This window comes from Magnolia sinica, chromosome 13 (assembly GCF_029962835.1).
Source record: "Magnolia sinica isolate HGM2019 chromosome 13, MsV1, whole genome shotgun sequence".
Taxonomy (NCBI): domain Eukaryota; kingdom Viridiplantae; phylum Streptophyta; class Magnoliopsida; order Magnoliales; family Magnoliaceae; genus Magnolia; species Magnolia sinica.
The window spans coordinates 16,120,900-16,135,045 of NC_080585.1; the positions used below are offsets into that span (position 1 = coordinate 16,120,900).

General features: G+C 39.3%; 2 protein-coding genes across 2 annotated transcripts; one reads left to right on the plus strand and one right to left on the minus strand.

Annotated features, from left to right (window-relative positions):
• The first annotated feature begins 4,319 nt into the window (after positions 1–4,319).
• On the plus strand, positions 4,320–7,557 carry LOC131222968 (uncharacterized). Its single transcript, XM_058218232.1, has 3 exons — positions 4,320–4,398; positions 5,404–5,463; positions 7,251–7,557. Exons 1-3 carry the CDS (start codon positions 4,327–4,329, stop codon positions 7,443–7,445), a joined length of 327 nt encoding a protein of 108 aa, XP_058074215.1. The 5' UTR covers positions 4,320–4,326; the 3' UTR covers positions 7,446–7,557.
• Positions 7,558–7,998: 441 nt separating this feature from the next.
• LOC131222967 (pentatricopeptide repeat-containing protein At2g27610-like) lies at positions 7,999–11,276 on the minus strand. The gene is made up of 2 exons (XM_058218231.1): positions 10,977–11,276; positions 7,999–10,525 (listed from the first exon to the last, which is right to left on the minus strand). Exons 1-2 carry the CDS (start codon positions 11,001–11,003, stop codon positions 8,342–8,344), a joined length of 2,211 nt encoding a protein of 736 aa, XP_058074214.1. The 5' UTR covers positions 11,004–11,276; the 3' UTR covers positions 7,999–8,341.
• Between the last annotated feature and the right edge of the window lie 2,870 nt (positions 11,277–14,146).

The following is a 14,146-nucleotide window of genomic DNA, read 5'->3' on the forward strand; positions in this document are numbered from 1 at the left end:
AGAAGATCCAGACCATTCATCTAATGGAACTTGCTGTGGATAATCAAAAATCTAAAAAAATGCACCAATTGGACAATCCTAAGCTTGTAGGTCTTCTGCCAGTTGAATAAACCGCCCATCAAAAATAAGAGTCCACACGTGAGCAAAACAAACTCCTGGAGTGATCTCCTGCTATAAACCAGAACATGGTTTTAAATTTCGCGGGCTCTACTTAAACCTAGGGAAAGCCAGCTTGGCAACATTTCGAGCTAAGTTGGTGAAATGTTCGATCGAATGTGACTGGCTACTTGTCACGCAGGCAACAGCCCTACAAGCGGCGCCATACAGTACTTCATCACCAAAAGCCACTTGTGTGGGACATCCTCATCATTAGAGGTGGGCATTGAGTTGAGTGGGACCGCATTGGGTCCAACTCTACTCGGTCCGAAACTTTCAATGCATGATCCGAACTCAATCTGAATCGGGACCGAGTCCGGATCCTCTGATTCGATCCGATCCGGTGCATTGCCGACCTGACTCGAACCGAGTCGGACTCGGTTAAGGAAATGGAGTCGGATCGGATTGGGTACGGTTCGGATTGAATCTTCTATTTTTTTTTGTTTTTTTTTTAGTCCACATGATCTTTAGATCTGTCTTATTTTTCGGCGAAGGCCTTAAGATGAGCCCGCCAAATGGATGAACGGTTTAGATATAATACATACCTCTTGATGGGACCCACATAACTTGCTAGCGTCAATACACAAGCATGTACACCCATCAGTTCACTTCTCATTCAAAAGTTGGGTGACGTTACGGCGGGTTACCCTCCATTAAAACATTAATAATCATTTTTTGGGCCCACCAAGTGTGGTTCACAAATTCAGACCATCCATTATGTGTCCCACTTGAATGAGGATCATACCAAGTTTCAGATGCATCTAATTTTTATATGGGCCCCACCAAGTGCTTTTATATGTTTTAGGAATGTCTTCACGTGATTTTAGATGGTATGGCCCACCTGAGTTCGTATACGGCTGATTTTTGGGATATCCCATAAATTAAAGGGGACCCATCAAATGCACGGTGTTGATGTTAGACACACATCACAGTGGGGCCCACACAGCTCGACCTCGGGGAAAGTTCCAATAAGCTTGACTACATTGAAATTTGAAGGGGGCTAATTGATTATCCCCCTGGCAGCCTGGCAAGCTCGGTGCTCAATGCACCTTGAGCCATGTGATGCTTGAGAGGAGAGAATTGATTGGTTACTCCCCCTGCCACCAGCCATTGGCTGGTGGTCAGTGCTCTGTGGACCCCACCATGATATATTTATTTCATCCATGCCGTCCATCTATTTTTCTAGATCATTTTATGGTATATATAAAAAAAAAAGATATATCCTAATCTTAAGTGGACAACATTATAGGAAACAATGTTAAATGAACATTGTGTGGATCGGATTGGATCCAATCGGATTGGTCTGAATTGGCCATTGATTCGAACTCGACTCGATGTACGGTCGAATTTGAGTGGGCCTACTCAATCCAACCTGATCGAGGCCATCAGTTCAGTTTAAATCGGGTCGGATCTGGTTGGATCCACCAAATTGGGTCAAACGTGCCCAACTCTACTCATCATGGAAATGACGGGAAGCCCAATCACAACCTTTTTTGGAAATCCAGCTGATCCAATCACTAGGTGGGCCACACCTAGATGTTGAGTTAGACCATCGATTGTCTATTAGTTCCAAAGGAGTGGACCATATGATGAATTGATCAACTTGATTTTTGTGCCGACTGTTCTTTATTAGGAAGGATATGATTTTGATGGTTTTGTTTTTTTTTTTTTTCATTTGTCTTTTTTATCAAGATTTGATTGGATTGCAATTACTTTTAAGATAAATTTAATTTTATTATAATTTTCTTTTTTGAGGTCATTTTTCCTTTATACTATCAAAATTGCATCATTTCTAATGCTCATCATGTCTTGTCGAGATGTTAGCGCAAGTGGCATGTTGGGTGGGAAATATTGTAATGCTGCATGGGCACAGCCACCACTACGTGTGATGTACGTGTGATATCCACTTCATCCATTCCTTCTACTAGGTCATTTCATGACGGAAACCCAAACATGAGGTAGGTCCAGTTCAAGTAGATAGCATGAGAGGAATAGGGAGTGTTTGACCACCCACCGTTGGCAATTTCTCAGGATTTGAAGTTTTGGATCAACTGGACAATACTGCTGATATTGATATTTTCACTTCACATGGCTTAGTGTTATCTTATAAACAAGTTAGATGGCATATAAACATCCAATACGTGCTAAGGAAGGTTTCAATAGCGAGCATATTTATCCTCACTAATTCTCGTGATGCGGCCCAGTTGAAGTTTGAATCAATGATGTAGAGTGGGTCACGGACACTTTCATGATCAAGATGGATCAGAGATGGCTGGATCAAAGGCAGAAGTGATTGGGACTGTCATAACGTTAAAACAGTCATAATGAGTTTTTCGACATATCATTATATGATTTTGGAGAAGAGAAGTTACTTTAGCCAATCAACCCAACTATGGCGGGTTGCCTATGTTGAATTTACGAGATCATATCCAATCAACAATTGAAGGTTCAATTTAATTTCAATTTTTACCATTTATAGTAACTTTTAATTCAATCATAACTCTTGATTCTTTGAGCTTTGCGAGTTGTGCTCAACATGAAAAATGTTTTAGAAAAATTAGGAGAATAATATAGTTAAATTGTACGCTTATTATTTTTTACCAAAAACCATGAAGTCTAGTCGAAATCATGAATGTTTATAAATAGTAAGTTTATTATTTTTACCAAAAATAGTAAGTTTACTATTTATAATAAGTCACAACTTTAGGGAGTTTGAGTTAGAGTTTAATTTTGAAGCTTTTTTCTAGGCTTGATATCACTATTTAAAGAATTGTAAATTTATTTTTATTATTAATCAATTATTTTTTAAATTTACTAGAATTTATTTCTTTTATAAATAAAAATAAAAATTTTCTTGTGGATTTGAATAATCTATATAAAGAACCTAGAAAAGTTATGTGAATTCGGAGTAATTATCCCTTTAGAAAGATGTCAAGACAGTGATCGGTCTCATCACATACATCCCTACGTCCATCAGCATCTTGTTTGACCTCATGTCCCCATGGAGTTTACGGCCATGGAATCCCTGTCAGCCGGCTGTGACCCCACACCAGTTAGACTCTGTGGGGCCAACCAAGTTGTAGTTGTCCATCCAATGCTCAAAGTCGACCGCACCACGGGAACAGCAGAGATTAAATGCTTATCATTGAAAACTTCTCAGGGGCAAGCTAATAGTTGTGTTTTATCTTCATCCAAGTTTGTGTGATCTTATTAACATGTTAGATTACAAATAAACATCACTGTAGGCTCTAAGAAGGTTTCAATGATGGACATCATTGTCCTCATTGTTTCCTATGATGTGGTCCATTTAAGCTCTGGATCTGTTTCATTTTTGAGCTAATGCCCTAAAATAATCTAGAAAATAGATGTACTGTGTGGATAAAACACATGCATCATAGTGGGGCCCACAGAGCTTTGACATCAGCTAGCTGGCTAGTGTTCGGGTCACCAGCCAAACCGCGTCCCAGCACAAGTACGTTTTGCACGCATCGCGTGTGCAGCTTAAAAGCTTCATGTGCAGTGTCACATGCACGCAGCATCGTTCCTTTCTTTTTCCCTTCTTCAAGTCAAGACACTGACATTTCCAAACACTCGTATATCTTCTCTCACGTGCAGTCCATGTCCCTTCATGTGGTCTTGCATGACAAAAATATTTCAAAATGGATGAGGGCATTCCTGTCATAAAACTCACCATTCAGTATTCAGTGGGCAAAATCCAATGGCTCAGATCATCCAATCAGACTGAAATTTTTGGGCCATGTTCAATCACACCTATCAGACAGTCTCCAAACCATCCGAACAGCAAAAGTAACCGCTTAAAAAAAATATTAGGCCATTTTCCACGCGAATCGTCTGGTGGCCCATCCATGATAAGGTCCACCAGATGGGCTATCCAGATCAGTCCCACAAAAGACAAAAATACCCCTTAAAATGACAAAAGTACCCTTCATGTCGTCTCCATTTATTCCCTCCCACTATATATTCAAAGTCCACATCCATTCACGAACAGGTCCAACGAATAACCACGGGATGTCAGTGATAAAAGGGGGTTGGTCTTATTTTCTTCTTTCCTTTTTTTGGGTAATTAATATAAATCCGTGAGCCCGATTTCGAACTATATAAGATGATCGAAATCCTCGATACGGCCCACCTCGTCTTGGATTTCTTGACATGGAGGACCTTTGTTGCGCCATTGAAAAGGAACCTAGGACCTTGAATGAAGGAGAATTGAACAATGCCAGGGTAACATTTTTCTCTGTTTTCACTTTCTTTCTTTCATTTCTCTGAAATTCAATGGTCTATTCTTCAGGTGGGTCCTGCCATTTAGGTCTGGCCGCTCGAAAATTAGGACAGCATGGTTATAAGGCAGCCACACTAATATGATGAATGTGGACCGTTTAATTAAATACTTTTAATTGTCTATTTTCTTAGTTATGTGTGTGGCCCACAAGATAAGTGGACTTGATGATCTTTGAGCGAGATCACACGCTTGTGGGAAACGTTCCGGTTTTTCTTTCTTCTTTTCTTTGTCCATCCATGGTGAGATGCAACAGATCAATGGTCTGGATTATTGAAGTATGGTCCCCTTATCAGAATTGAAAAGTACAGTATTTGTTGTCGGAGCAGCTAATCAGAGGACGCCACCTGAACATTTGGGGGCTACTGTGATGTTTGTGAGAAATCCACCCTTTACATCTGTTTTTCCAGCGAATATTAGGACATAAACCGAAAAATGAGGCATTTCCAAAACTTAAGTGGGCCACACCACAGGAAACAGTGGGGATTGAACACCCACCGTTGAAACATTCATGGGGCCACAAAAGCTTTGGATCATGCTAATATTTTTGTTTTTTCAGTTCATCCCAGTGGGAATGACCTTATGAATAGTTTGGATGGCATGTAGACATCACGGTCGACCCCGGGAAGGTATCAAATGTAGGCATTTCCCACCCTGCTTTTTTCTGCCGTGTGGCCCACTTGAGTTTTGGAACTGCCTTATTTTTTGGGTTATGCCATAATATGAGCTGGCTAAACGGATGGACGGGGTGGATTTCTCACAAACATCAGTGGAACCCACCTAGCTTCTATCCCCAGGGACTTCTTCCCCATCGGGTGGCATGCAATCCGCGTCCCATAACTGCAAGCTAGTTGCTAGATGGCGTTGCTTAGGTGAAGCCCATTGGCTATAGATAGTTTCCTATCAAACATGCAACTGATTTTTTAATTTATTTTATTAAAAAAATACAGGAAGCAGCAGCAGTCATTGTTCAAAAGGAGGCAGCTGAAGCTCTGAATATTTTCACCAAGGTCTGTTACTATCACTCACCACTCATTCGAATTTCATCCTAAATTTCACTAAGGTTGTCAATGGCCAGGTCTCTCAATGGCCCAGATCAGGCCCACTCAGCCCACCAAACCAAAATTTTAAATAGGCCCATCCCATTGACAGCCTTACATTTGGCCATGATTGCATTTCATAAGGTACTTTATGGGGATTTAGTAAAGGAGTTGTTGATAGGATGCAAAGGTTGATGGGCTGTATGGTATGCTCCGCTTTGCAACCTGTGCAATCAAGCCTATGGTTCAGTGATCCAAACCGTTGATATGATAGGCCTCGCACAGAATGGTCCATGCACTGGAAATTTCACAAATTGGTATGTCCTAGTTACAGAATAAACATTGATATATTTTCTTCCTTGACTATATTTTCTAGGTTACAAGGAATGCAATAGCATCAACTAGAACTCAATACTCAACCACATGACTTGAAAATCAAACAATCTAACCATTAGGTTAACAACAGATGACTTCCCATTCTTTCTATTTTCACGAGTTCAGATTAAGTTGATTTTCGCACTGAATCCGCCAAAACTTGTATGACCAGTCGGACCTGCAGTTGGACCGAAACACCCACGAAAATGGGTTGAGATCCAGTCAGGGGTTGTCGAATTTTCAGAATGTTGTGTGCACATGTTCAATGATTGCAACTGAAATTCTAGTCATATAACAGACTGAATTCTATTCAATACGGGGAAATAGGAGGCTAAAAACATAGGCATCTCCATCTAGGAAGGGGAGTGTAAACATGTAACAAAAAATTTAAAAGAGGGGGATCTTTCAGGCATTTCATTACTTATATTATTGCACATACATCCACCTATCCCTCCACGTCTCCACTAGAAAGAAGTTGAAGATCCAAATCAACTAGCCAACAAAAAATAAATAAATCATTTAAAAAAAAAAAAAAAAAAAGAGTTGGGCACAATTTAAACATGTTATAGAAAACATCTTTTGACCAAAAAAGGGCATGTCGCCGACTTAAAACCGGCCAATTAACTACGATGATATTCATGTAGTGAGTCTTCAAAGCAACTATGTTGCAGACCCCTTTTGGATACACATGGGCATATTCTCTCTCCTGGTAGACCCAAAACACTCATGTTTTACCTTATTTGAAGCTCACCTTGGGTGAATAAAACTTACGTGGGAGAGAGCTTAAGGTTTCATGTCATACCTCAGGCCATATGACTAACAGATAGTGTAGAGGAACTGTATGCTCTTATAATAAGGCCTGAAGAGCATTTTCATTGTGATCCTTGTCAATGTGTTACATGACCCTATCTACACATTCATGCACTATTGTTGGGTAGCCATCAGAAATAACCAACATTAAACCATACTGCTTAAATACTTATCCAATATTGTGACAACCTTCCTAACATGCGGCCCAGCCCCTCATTGGTTGCAGATCAATTTCAGACAGAGAGTTGCAGAACCAAATCTTGTGTCATCATCTCAGAAATGCACCTTAGCTACAATGTCTGTCTGCATACTACATGGATAAGCAAATCCAATGAACCAAAGAGAAAACCCCATATGATGCAACGAAAAAAGAAAAAAACCCTCAAATAAGAGTAATTAATGTTATACCATTAGCACAGAGTATGAAGCTTACAATTCAAATAAGTGACTTGCTGGCTTTCAAGGGCATATAATCCAACATGAAAACCAAATTTAGTCTCGATATTCAACAAAAAATTCATCAAATTTTTTATTTTTTCAATCAATAACAACTCAATTATTAATTTTTGCAGGGTATGAAACCAGTAGTTTCAATAAAGGAGATGGAGAAGGAGGTTGAAAAGAGAAACCAACTTCATAGGCTTGTTGAGATTAAGGAGAGTGCTGAAATCATTGAAAGATCATGTGATTGTCAATGCAGCTCCACAAACTTAGAAGACTCTCCTGATAAAATTAACACTCCAGAACCACTTACTGCACCATTTTGAGAGTATAATTCTACATTATTAGCTTATTTTCCAGAGACAACAGGTGAAAATAGCGTGTACATGAGAAATGAGAAAATGTCATGTGATATGAAATTTCCCAATATGTTCTTCATTTTTCTCATCAACATGGAATCTGTTTGTCATAAGAAGCAGCACTTCTATGGTTGGTGGCACCAGATGGATGGTTGATAAATGATCCACGATGCATGTTCATCGGGCAATTTTCTGTTGATGGATGGTTAGGATCATGTGATCAAAGTGACTGTTAGGCCATGCCCCACCCAAAGCAAGACCCACAATTTACAAGGTCAGGATTAGGTACATATATTGGAGGTTTTAGTGATGGTGTGTGCATTACGGTGATCCTCTATTTTCTGAAAGAATATCATATATTATACCACAAGCATTTGAATCCAATCACAAAATCCAACCATTACCTGTAATCAGAAAAATACAAAAGAAGCTGCTTAGGAGAATTTCAACCTTAAAAAGTTCCCTCTTTTTCTTCCCCAAAACATCAAATCCGCCATAAAATCAAATCCATGAAGAAAAATCCAACAAAGAAATCTTTTGTCTCATTTAATAATTCAATATCAATCCATCCATTTGTATGTCTATATACCTATACATCCTTCAATTGTCCACTAATCAACAATTATAGAACTATCCATCAAGGCATTGTATGATACCCTAGTATGGTATGACACGTGCAAACGCATGCCCATTCTACATCACATTCATATAGTCCAATCCAAGTTGTGCCAAATGTCAGCTAAACTTGTGGACGAAGCATAATACAAATATCAATTTGGACCTCCTCCCAACTCTCCTTCTAACCATCCATTTGATGACCATCGATATAACAATCGGGACTGTGCGTCTGATTCTCAAAATCATCAGTAAGCGCAGGCAGCATCATGAACTGCAATGATAGTGTCAAGAACACAACTGTATGTTTTCAAATGTACCATCAAGCTTTCTAGTGTCGCAGACATCTTCTGGGAGTATCTTGCATCCTCTGCAACAAATACATGTGTCACGTTTCTAATGCTAATCCAACTGCAACCAGGATCCTTCTCAACACCAATATCTCTCATTAAATCTCTGATTCTTCCAACTTCAGCCCACGAGCATTTTAATGCATAAATATCAGATAAAAGAACATATGTAGCTGGGTCGCGAGGGTCTAGACGTAGACACTGCTTTGCCACTCGAATCCCAATATCCGTATAGTTATGAACTCTGCAAGCTGCAAGAAGAGACCGCCAGATGGTAGACTCTGATGAGAATGGGGAATTGGTGAGAAAGGTTTCTGCCTCACTGAGACATCGAGCACGTCCAAGAAGGTCAACCATGCATGCGACATGTTCTAATGAGGGTGAAATCCCAAAGTCATGGATCATCATATCATAAAAACATCTCCCTTCATCCACCAAACCTGCATGACTACATGCTAGTAGGACGCCTATGAAAGTAACGCATGTTGGGTTCAGACCAATCTTCTTCATATCCCCAAACAAGCATAGTGATTTCTGACTCATCCCGTTTTGAGCGTACGCAATTATCATTGAATTCCATGAGACAACGTTCTTCTCAGGCATGTTCGCGAACACTTTGAATGAATCTTCCACAATCCCGCATTTCGAGTACATGTCGATCAGCACGCTTCCTAGAAATACAGCTGATTCTAACCCCATTTTTATAGCGTAAGCATGGATGTGTTTTCCTTGCTCTAAGACAGCCCAACCTGCTAGTACCTTGAGAACACTAGTGAAGGAGAATTCATCTGGCTTTTCACAGGACATTTGCATTTTGTGAAAATATCTCAGTGAATTCTCTCCTTCACCATTATGCACAAAAGCAGATATAATACCAGCCCAAGATACGACATTTGGCATTGCTACAGACTCGAAAGCCTTCAATGCACTGTCCATGTAACCACACTTGGAATACAAGCTAACTAAAGAGTTTGCGACATAAACATTTGAGTCCAGACCAAACTTGATTGTATGGGAATGAACTTCAGTTCCTTCAGACAAAGCGCCCAATACAGTACATGAGGAGAGAAGGCCCGAGAGTGTAAATTCATCAGGTTCCATGTTTCCTCTTCGCAATTCAATGTAAGATTTCAAGGCCTCCTCATATCTCTCAATCAAACTGTAACCTGTGATAAGCACATTGAAGGAAACCAGATTCTTTATCTTCATCTCCTCAAAAGCTCTCTCTGCATCTTCCATGTCTAAACACTTCGAATACATATCAAGAAGTGCAGTGCCCACAAACACATCCGCTGGACATCCACCTTTTAAGATTTTAGCATGGAAGGATCGACCAAGAGCAACATCAGCTACCTCAGCCAGACCTTTCAATATACTTGTAAATGTGGTTTGATTAGGAAGAAGGCCTGCATATTGTAGCCGAAAAAATAATTCGATGGCCTCTTCGGCATAAGAACTTTGAGCGTACCCACTAATCATGGCATTCCACGCTATGAGATCCCGTTTTCCCATCCTATCGAAAACCCGACCGGCCCAATCCAAGCTACCACATTTTGAATACATATCAATTGTGGACCCTGCAACAATGACATCTGAATGAAAATTCAATTTAATTGCATAACTATGCACAGACTTGCCGATCTTAATGCATCCCCAACCAGAGCAAGCCTTAAGGACACTTGCAACTGTGAAATTATTCACCAATGATTTCCAATTGAAATCATTCGCCAGCATCAGTGAGAACAAACTAATTGCTTCTCTGCTTAGTCCATTCTGACCGTAACCCGAAATCATCGAGTTCCACGAGACAACATCTCTTTCAGGCATCTCGTCGAAAACTTGACGAGCTTCTTCGATGTGATCCCACTTAGAATACATTGTGATCAATCTACTGGCAATGAAAATCTGGCATGAAAAGCCCTTCTTCAATATCAGACAATGTAAGGCCCAACCGAAATCAACACTCCCCGATATACAACTAACACCAACCACTACTGAGAAAGTCATCTCGTTGGGCTCAATACCCACTCTCTGCATTTGTAAAAAATGCATCAGAGCCCAGTCATTGCGCCGTCTCTTTGCCTGCATCGAAATCATTGAAGTCCAAGATACGACATTCCAGTCAGGCATTTGATCAGCCAGTTCGCGGGCTTTATAAATTCCGACAGTGTTGTCCCTTGGAGAGCTTGCATGTCGGTATGAAAGACTAAGGTAAGACTGGCAGTTGGGTCTTATTCCCCGTTTTCCAATGTATTGTAGGGTTTTCAAGACACATTTCATGTTGTATTTTTAGCATATTGGTTGGAAATTCTAGGGCCTGTTTGGATGCCTGGAAGTTGGGTAAGTGGGAAGTGACTTACAGGGAAGTCACTTACAGGTGGTGTTTGGGGGGAGAAAAATCACCTGTAAGTTACTTACAGGCAAATCTACCAAAAAACTGCAGGGGGATGGGGGTGAGAAGTCGCTTCCCTGTAAGTCATTTACAGGCTCAATGGTCGGATTTTTAAAAAGAGGGGAAGAGGGAGAAACGCACCAACCCACCAACCACCATTATAGCCATGAAGCTCCAGCCAATGAAGAAGAAGCACCAGCCATTGAAGGAACTCCAGCAAGCCTTGCAGCAGTTCAGCCAATCCACATCCTGCAGCACTATTATCGCATCAGAGCTTCATTATTACCGCACCAACAACCGCCATTTACCACACCAACAACCACCATTGATAAAAAGGGGATGAAGGTTTCGTCTCTCCATCCCAAGCTCTCTCTCCCTCTCTGCAATCTCTTTCCCCCTCCCTCTCTGCAATCTCTCTCTGCAATAACCGCCTTCCGTCTCTCCTCCTATAACGGTAGGGTTTCATCTACTCTTGTTTTTTTCCTTTGAATACGGGAGTGGTTTGACGATACAGGCCCAAAGGCACGCTCACTTATACGCACCTGTGCACGTGCGTATTTTTTCACACGTATCATGGGCCTCTAATCCGGACGGTCCATGTGATGCAGCATCCCATGAATCCAACCAAGACCAAATTTCGCCCTGATTTAAAACTTGGTGTGCCATAGAAAAGAGAGATGCAATTTTTGCCCTGATTTAAAACTCTAGTGGGCCATAGAAAAGAGAAATACAAATCAAGGTAAGAAAATATTTTTTTTTGGCCATGCCCCCCGATGTTTTAGATCAAAGTAAAAGTTGGGTCATAGAGTTTTCACGGGGTTCTGCATCCCGTGGATAAATTCAGATGGTCCATTCAGATTTTGGACTCAAATCACTTATGATAAGTTCTCAAAAAGTTCTCATGAGAACTCTTGCCAACTAGTGTGCGGCTAAGTATTATGCAGGAAGGGATTGCACGCTGAGTAATGCGTAAATTCTGTGCAATCCCACCATGATATATGTATTTGATCCACATTGTTCATCCACTTTAATATTAATTTTAATTCTGATCCTAAAAATTAGCTATATCCATAGATCAAGTGGACCACACCACAGGAAATAGTGTGAATTGAGTGTATATCTGATCCACACTATCCATTCATTTTAATACTTAAATTTAAGTCTTAATCCTAAAAATTAGTTATATCCAAAGATCAAGTGGAACACACCACATGAAATAGTGTGAATTGAGTACACACCGATGAAAATTTCTGGGGGGCCACAAAAGTTATGGATCAAGCTTTTTTTCCCCCCCTTTATCCGGGTGTTTGTAATCTTATGAACAAGTTGGATGACAAATAAAGATCACTATAAGCACTACAAAGGTTTCAACAATCGAAATTAGTATTTCCACTATTTCTTGTGATATGGTCTTTGGAGTAAGCGACTTGAGAATGTACACGCTGATAAAAAAGATTATTGTTTTACATATGAATGCACTATTTTATTATTGCAATTTAAATAGTATGTATGAATCTATTCTCATATTCTTTCAATATATCTTATGTGATTTTACAAATTTATAATGTTTAAATGTACAATGTTTTACGGTATGTCACAAAATGCGAAAGCAAGTAGCAGCAGCGGCAGAAATGCACGAGTTAATTGGAATTCATATATTGATGAATGTATGACAAACACCTTAGTTGAATAAGTGACATTGGGAAAAGAAAAAAGAAGAAGCTGACAACACTTTTAAAAAGTCAGTATGAATAAAGTAGCAAAAATAGCAGTGGAGACATTTTGTGTGCAAGTGGATGGCGATAAGTGTACGAATCGGCTACGAACGCTTAAAAAGAAATATAACATAACAAAACTTGTACTTAACAAAAGTAGCTTCGGTTGGGATGAATAAATGAAATATGTTACTGCTAAACTAGACGTTTAGGATGAATTCATTAAGGTGAAGTTCGTTCAAAACTTAAAGTCATTTATATATAGTGATAATTGACTAGATTCTTTTTATTTTATAAGCAACACATGAAAGTGTTCATATCAGAAACAAGTCATTCTCATTGCTAGCTCAGTATGATATAATATGCGGTGACGATTATGCTACAGGAAATGTAGCACGAACTACAGATGATCTTGTGGAAGAAGTCCTCCATTCATCTTATTACATGGATAACATCCTATTGTCCTCATACCCCTCTAGATCATATACACCATTTGCACCATCTGATGATACATATTTCGACGGAACACAACTTCCGTATTAATATGATGGAGGAAGTGGTAAAAGGAAGGTGAGAATCTCCACTCAAAAAATACCAAAGAAGAAAAATAATGCCTATCTCGCATCAACTATTATTGAAAGTTCGAAAGAATTCAAGAAACAATAAATGATTATGTTTCATTCAAAACTAAAACAGCAGGAAAATTATGGAAAGAGTTGGAGAATATGATAATCATTAATTCTGACATGATATATAGGGCCTACACATTCCTTGCAGAAAAACCGCATCTCGCCTCTACGTTCCTTAATAATGTAAGTCCTATTCAAAGGAATGAATGGTTAAAGAAGATTCCCAAATGACAATTTTTAAATGCACTTTTTATTATTAAATAAAACATTATTGATGTACTTTGATTATTATATTTATTATGAACGCTTTTAAATTTATTCTCAATGTTTAAATTGAGTTATTGTTTCATATTATATATATTTTGAATTCACAGGCTCACTTTTATGGCCTACTTGATGTTTAGTTTGGCCTAATAACTAACTTAAATATTCATCTTGATGGGCTTAATAAAATGATATATTTACTTATATTCATTCTTATATGATCATAACATTTTGGAACAATTTCCAAATTCAAATATATAACTTTTCACTTGTAAGTAACTTATAGGTTACCCAAACAGAAAAACTAACTTACCTGTAATTGACTTACAACTCATATCCAAAAAGGTTACCTGTAAGTGACTTTTACCTGTGAGTGACTTACCTGCAAGCGACTTTCACCTCTAAGTGACTTACAGGCATCCCAACAGGCCCCTAGAGACAGATGTGAATATCTTCGTCCATGGACCACTAGTGATGGAATTAATCAAACCACGTTTGGGTTGTGGATGTTTTGATGGAGCAGAACATAACTTTTTACGAATTTTTTAGTGAAATTGGAAAGAATTCGCAGTGCAACAGTCGATGATGAATAATAGGAGAGAAAGAGAGAATGGGTTCACAAATTCGATAGAGCCGTTGTCGGGGTGAGAATTTCCCACTTCTCTGGAGAATGATGAAAATACCTCTGCTTGTGCAAGTCTGT

Excerpts from the sequence above, each read along its gene's own strand:
- LOC131222967 (XM_058218231.1), bottom strand. The coding sequence starts at position 11,003 with ATGGCTATAATGGTGGTTGGTGGGTTG. Across the intron at positions 10,526-10,976 it reads TAATGGTGGTTGGTGGGTTG|GCAAAGAGACGGCGCAATGA; the intron begins GTGCGTTTCTCC and ends ATTTCGATGCAG.
- LOC131222968 (XM_058218232.1), top strand. The coding sequence starts at position 4,327 with ATGGAGGACCTTTGTTGCGCCATTGAAAAGGAACCTAGGACCTTGAAT. Across the intron at positions 4,399-5,403 it reads GAGAATTGAACAATGCCAGG|GAAGCAGCAGCAGTCATTGT; the intron begins GTAACATTTTTC and ends AAAAAAATACAG. Across the intron at positions 5,464-7,250 it reads CTCTGAATATTTTCACCAAG|GGTATGAAACCAGTAGTTTC; the intron begins GTCTGTTACTAT and ends TAATTTTTGCAG.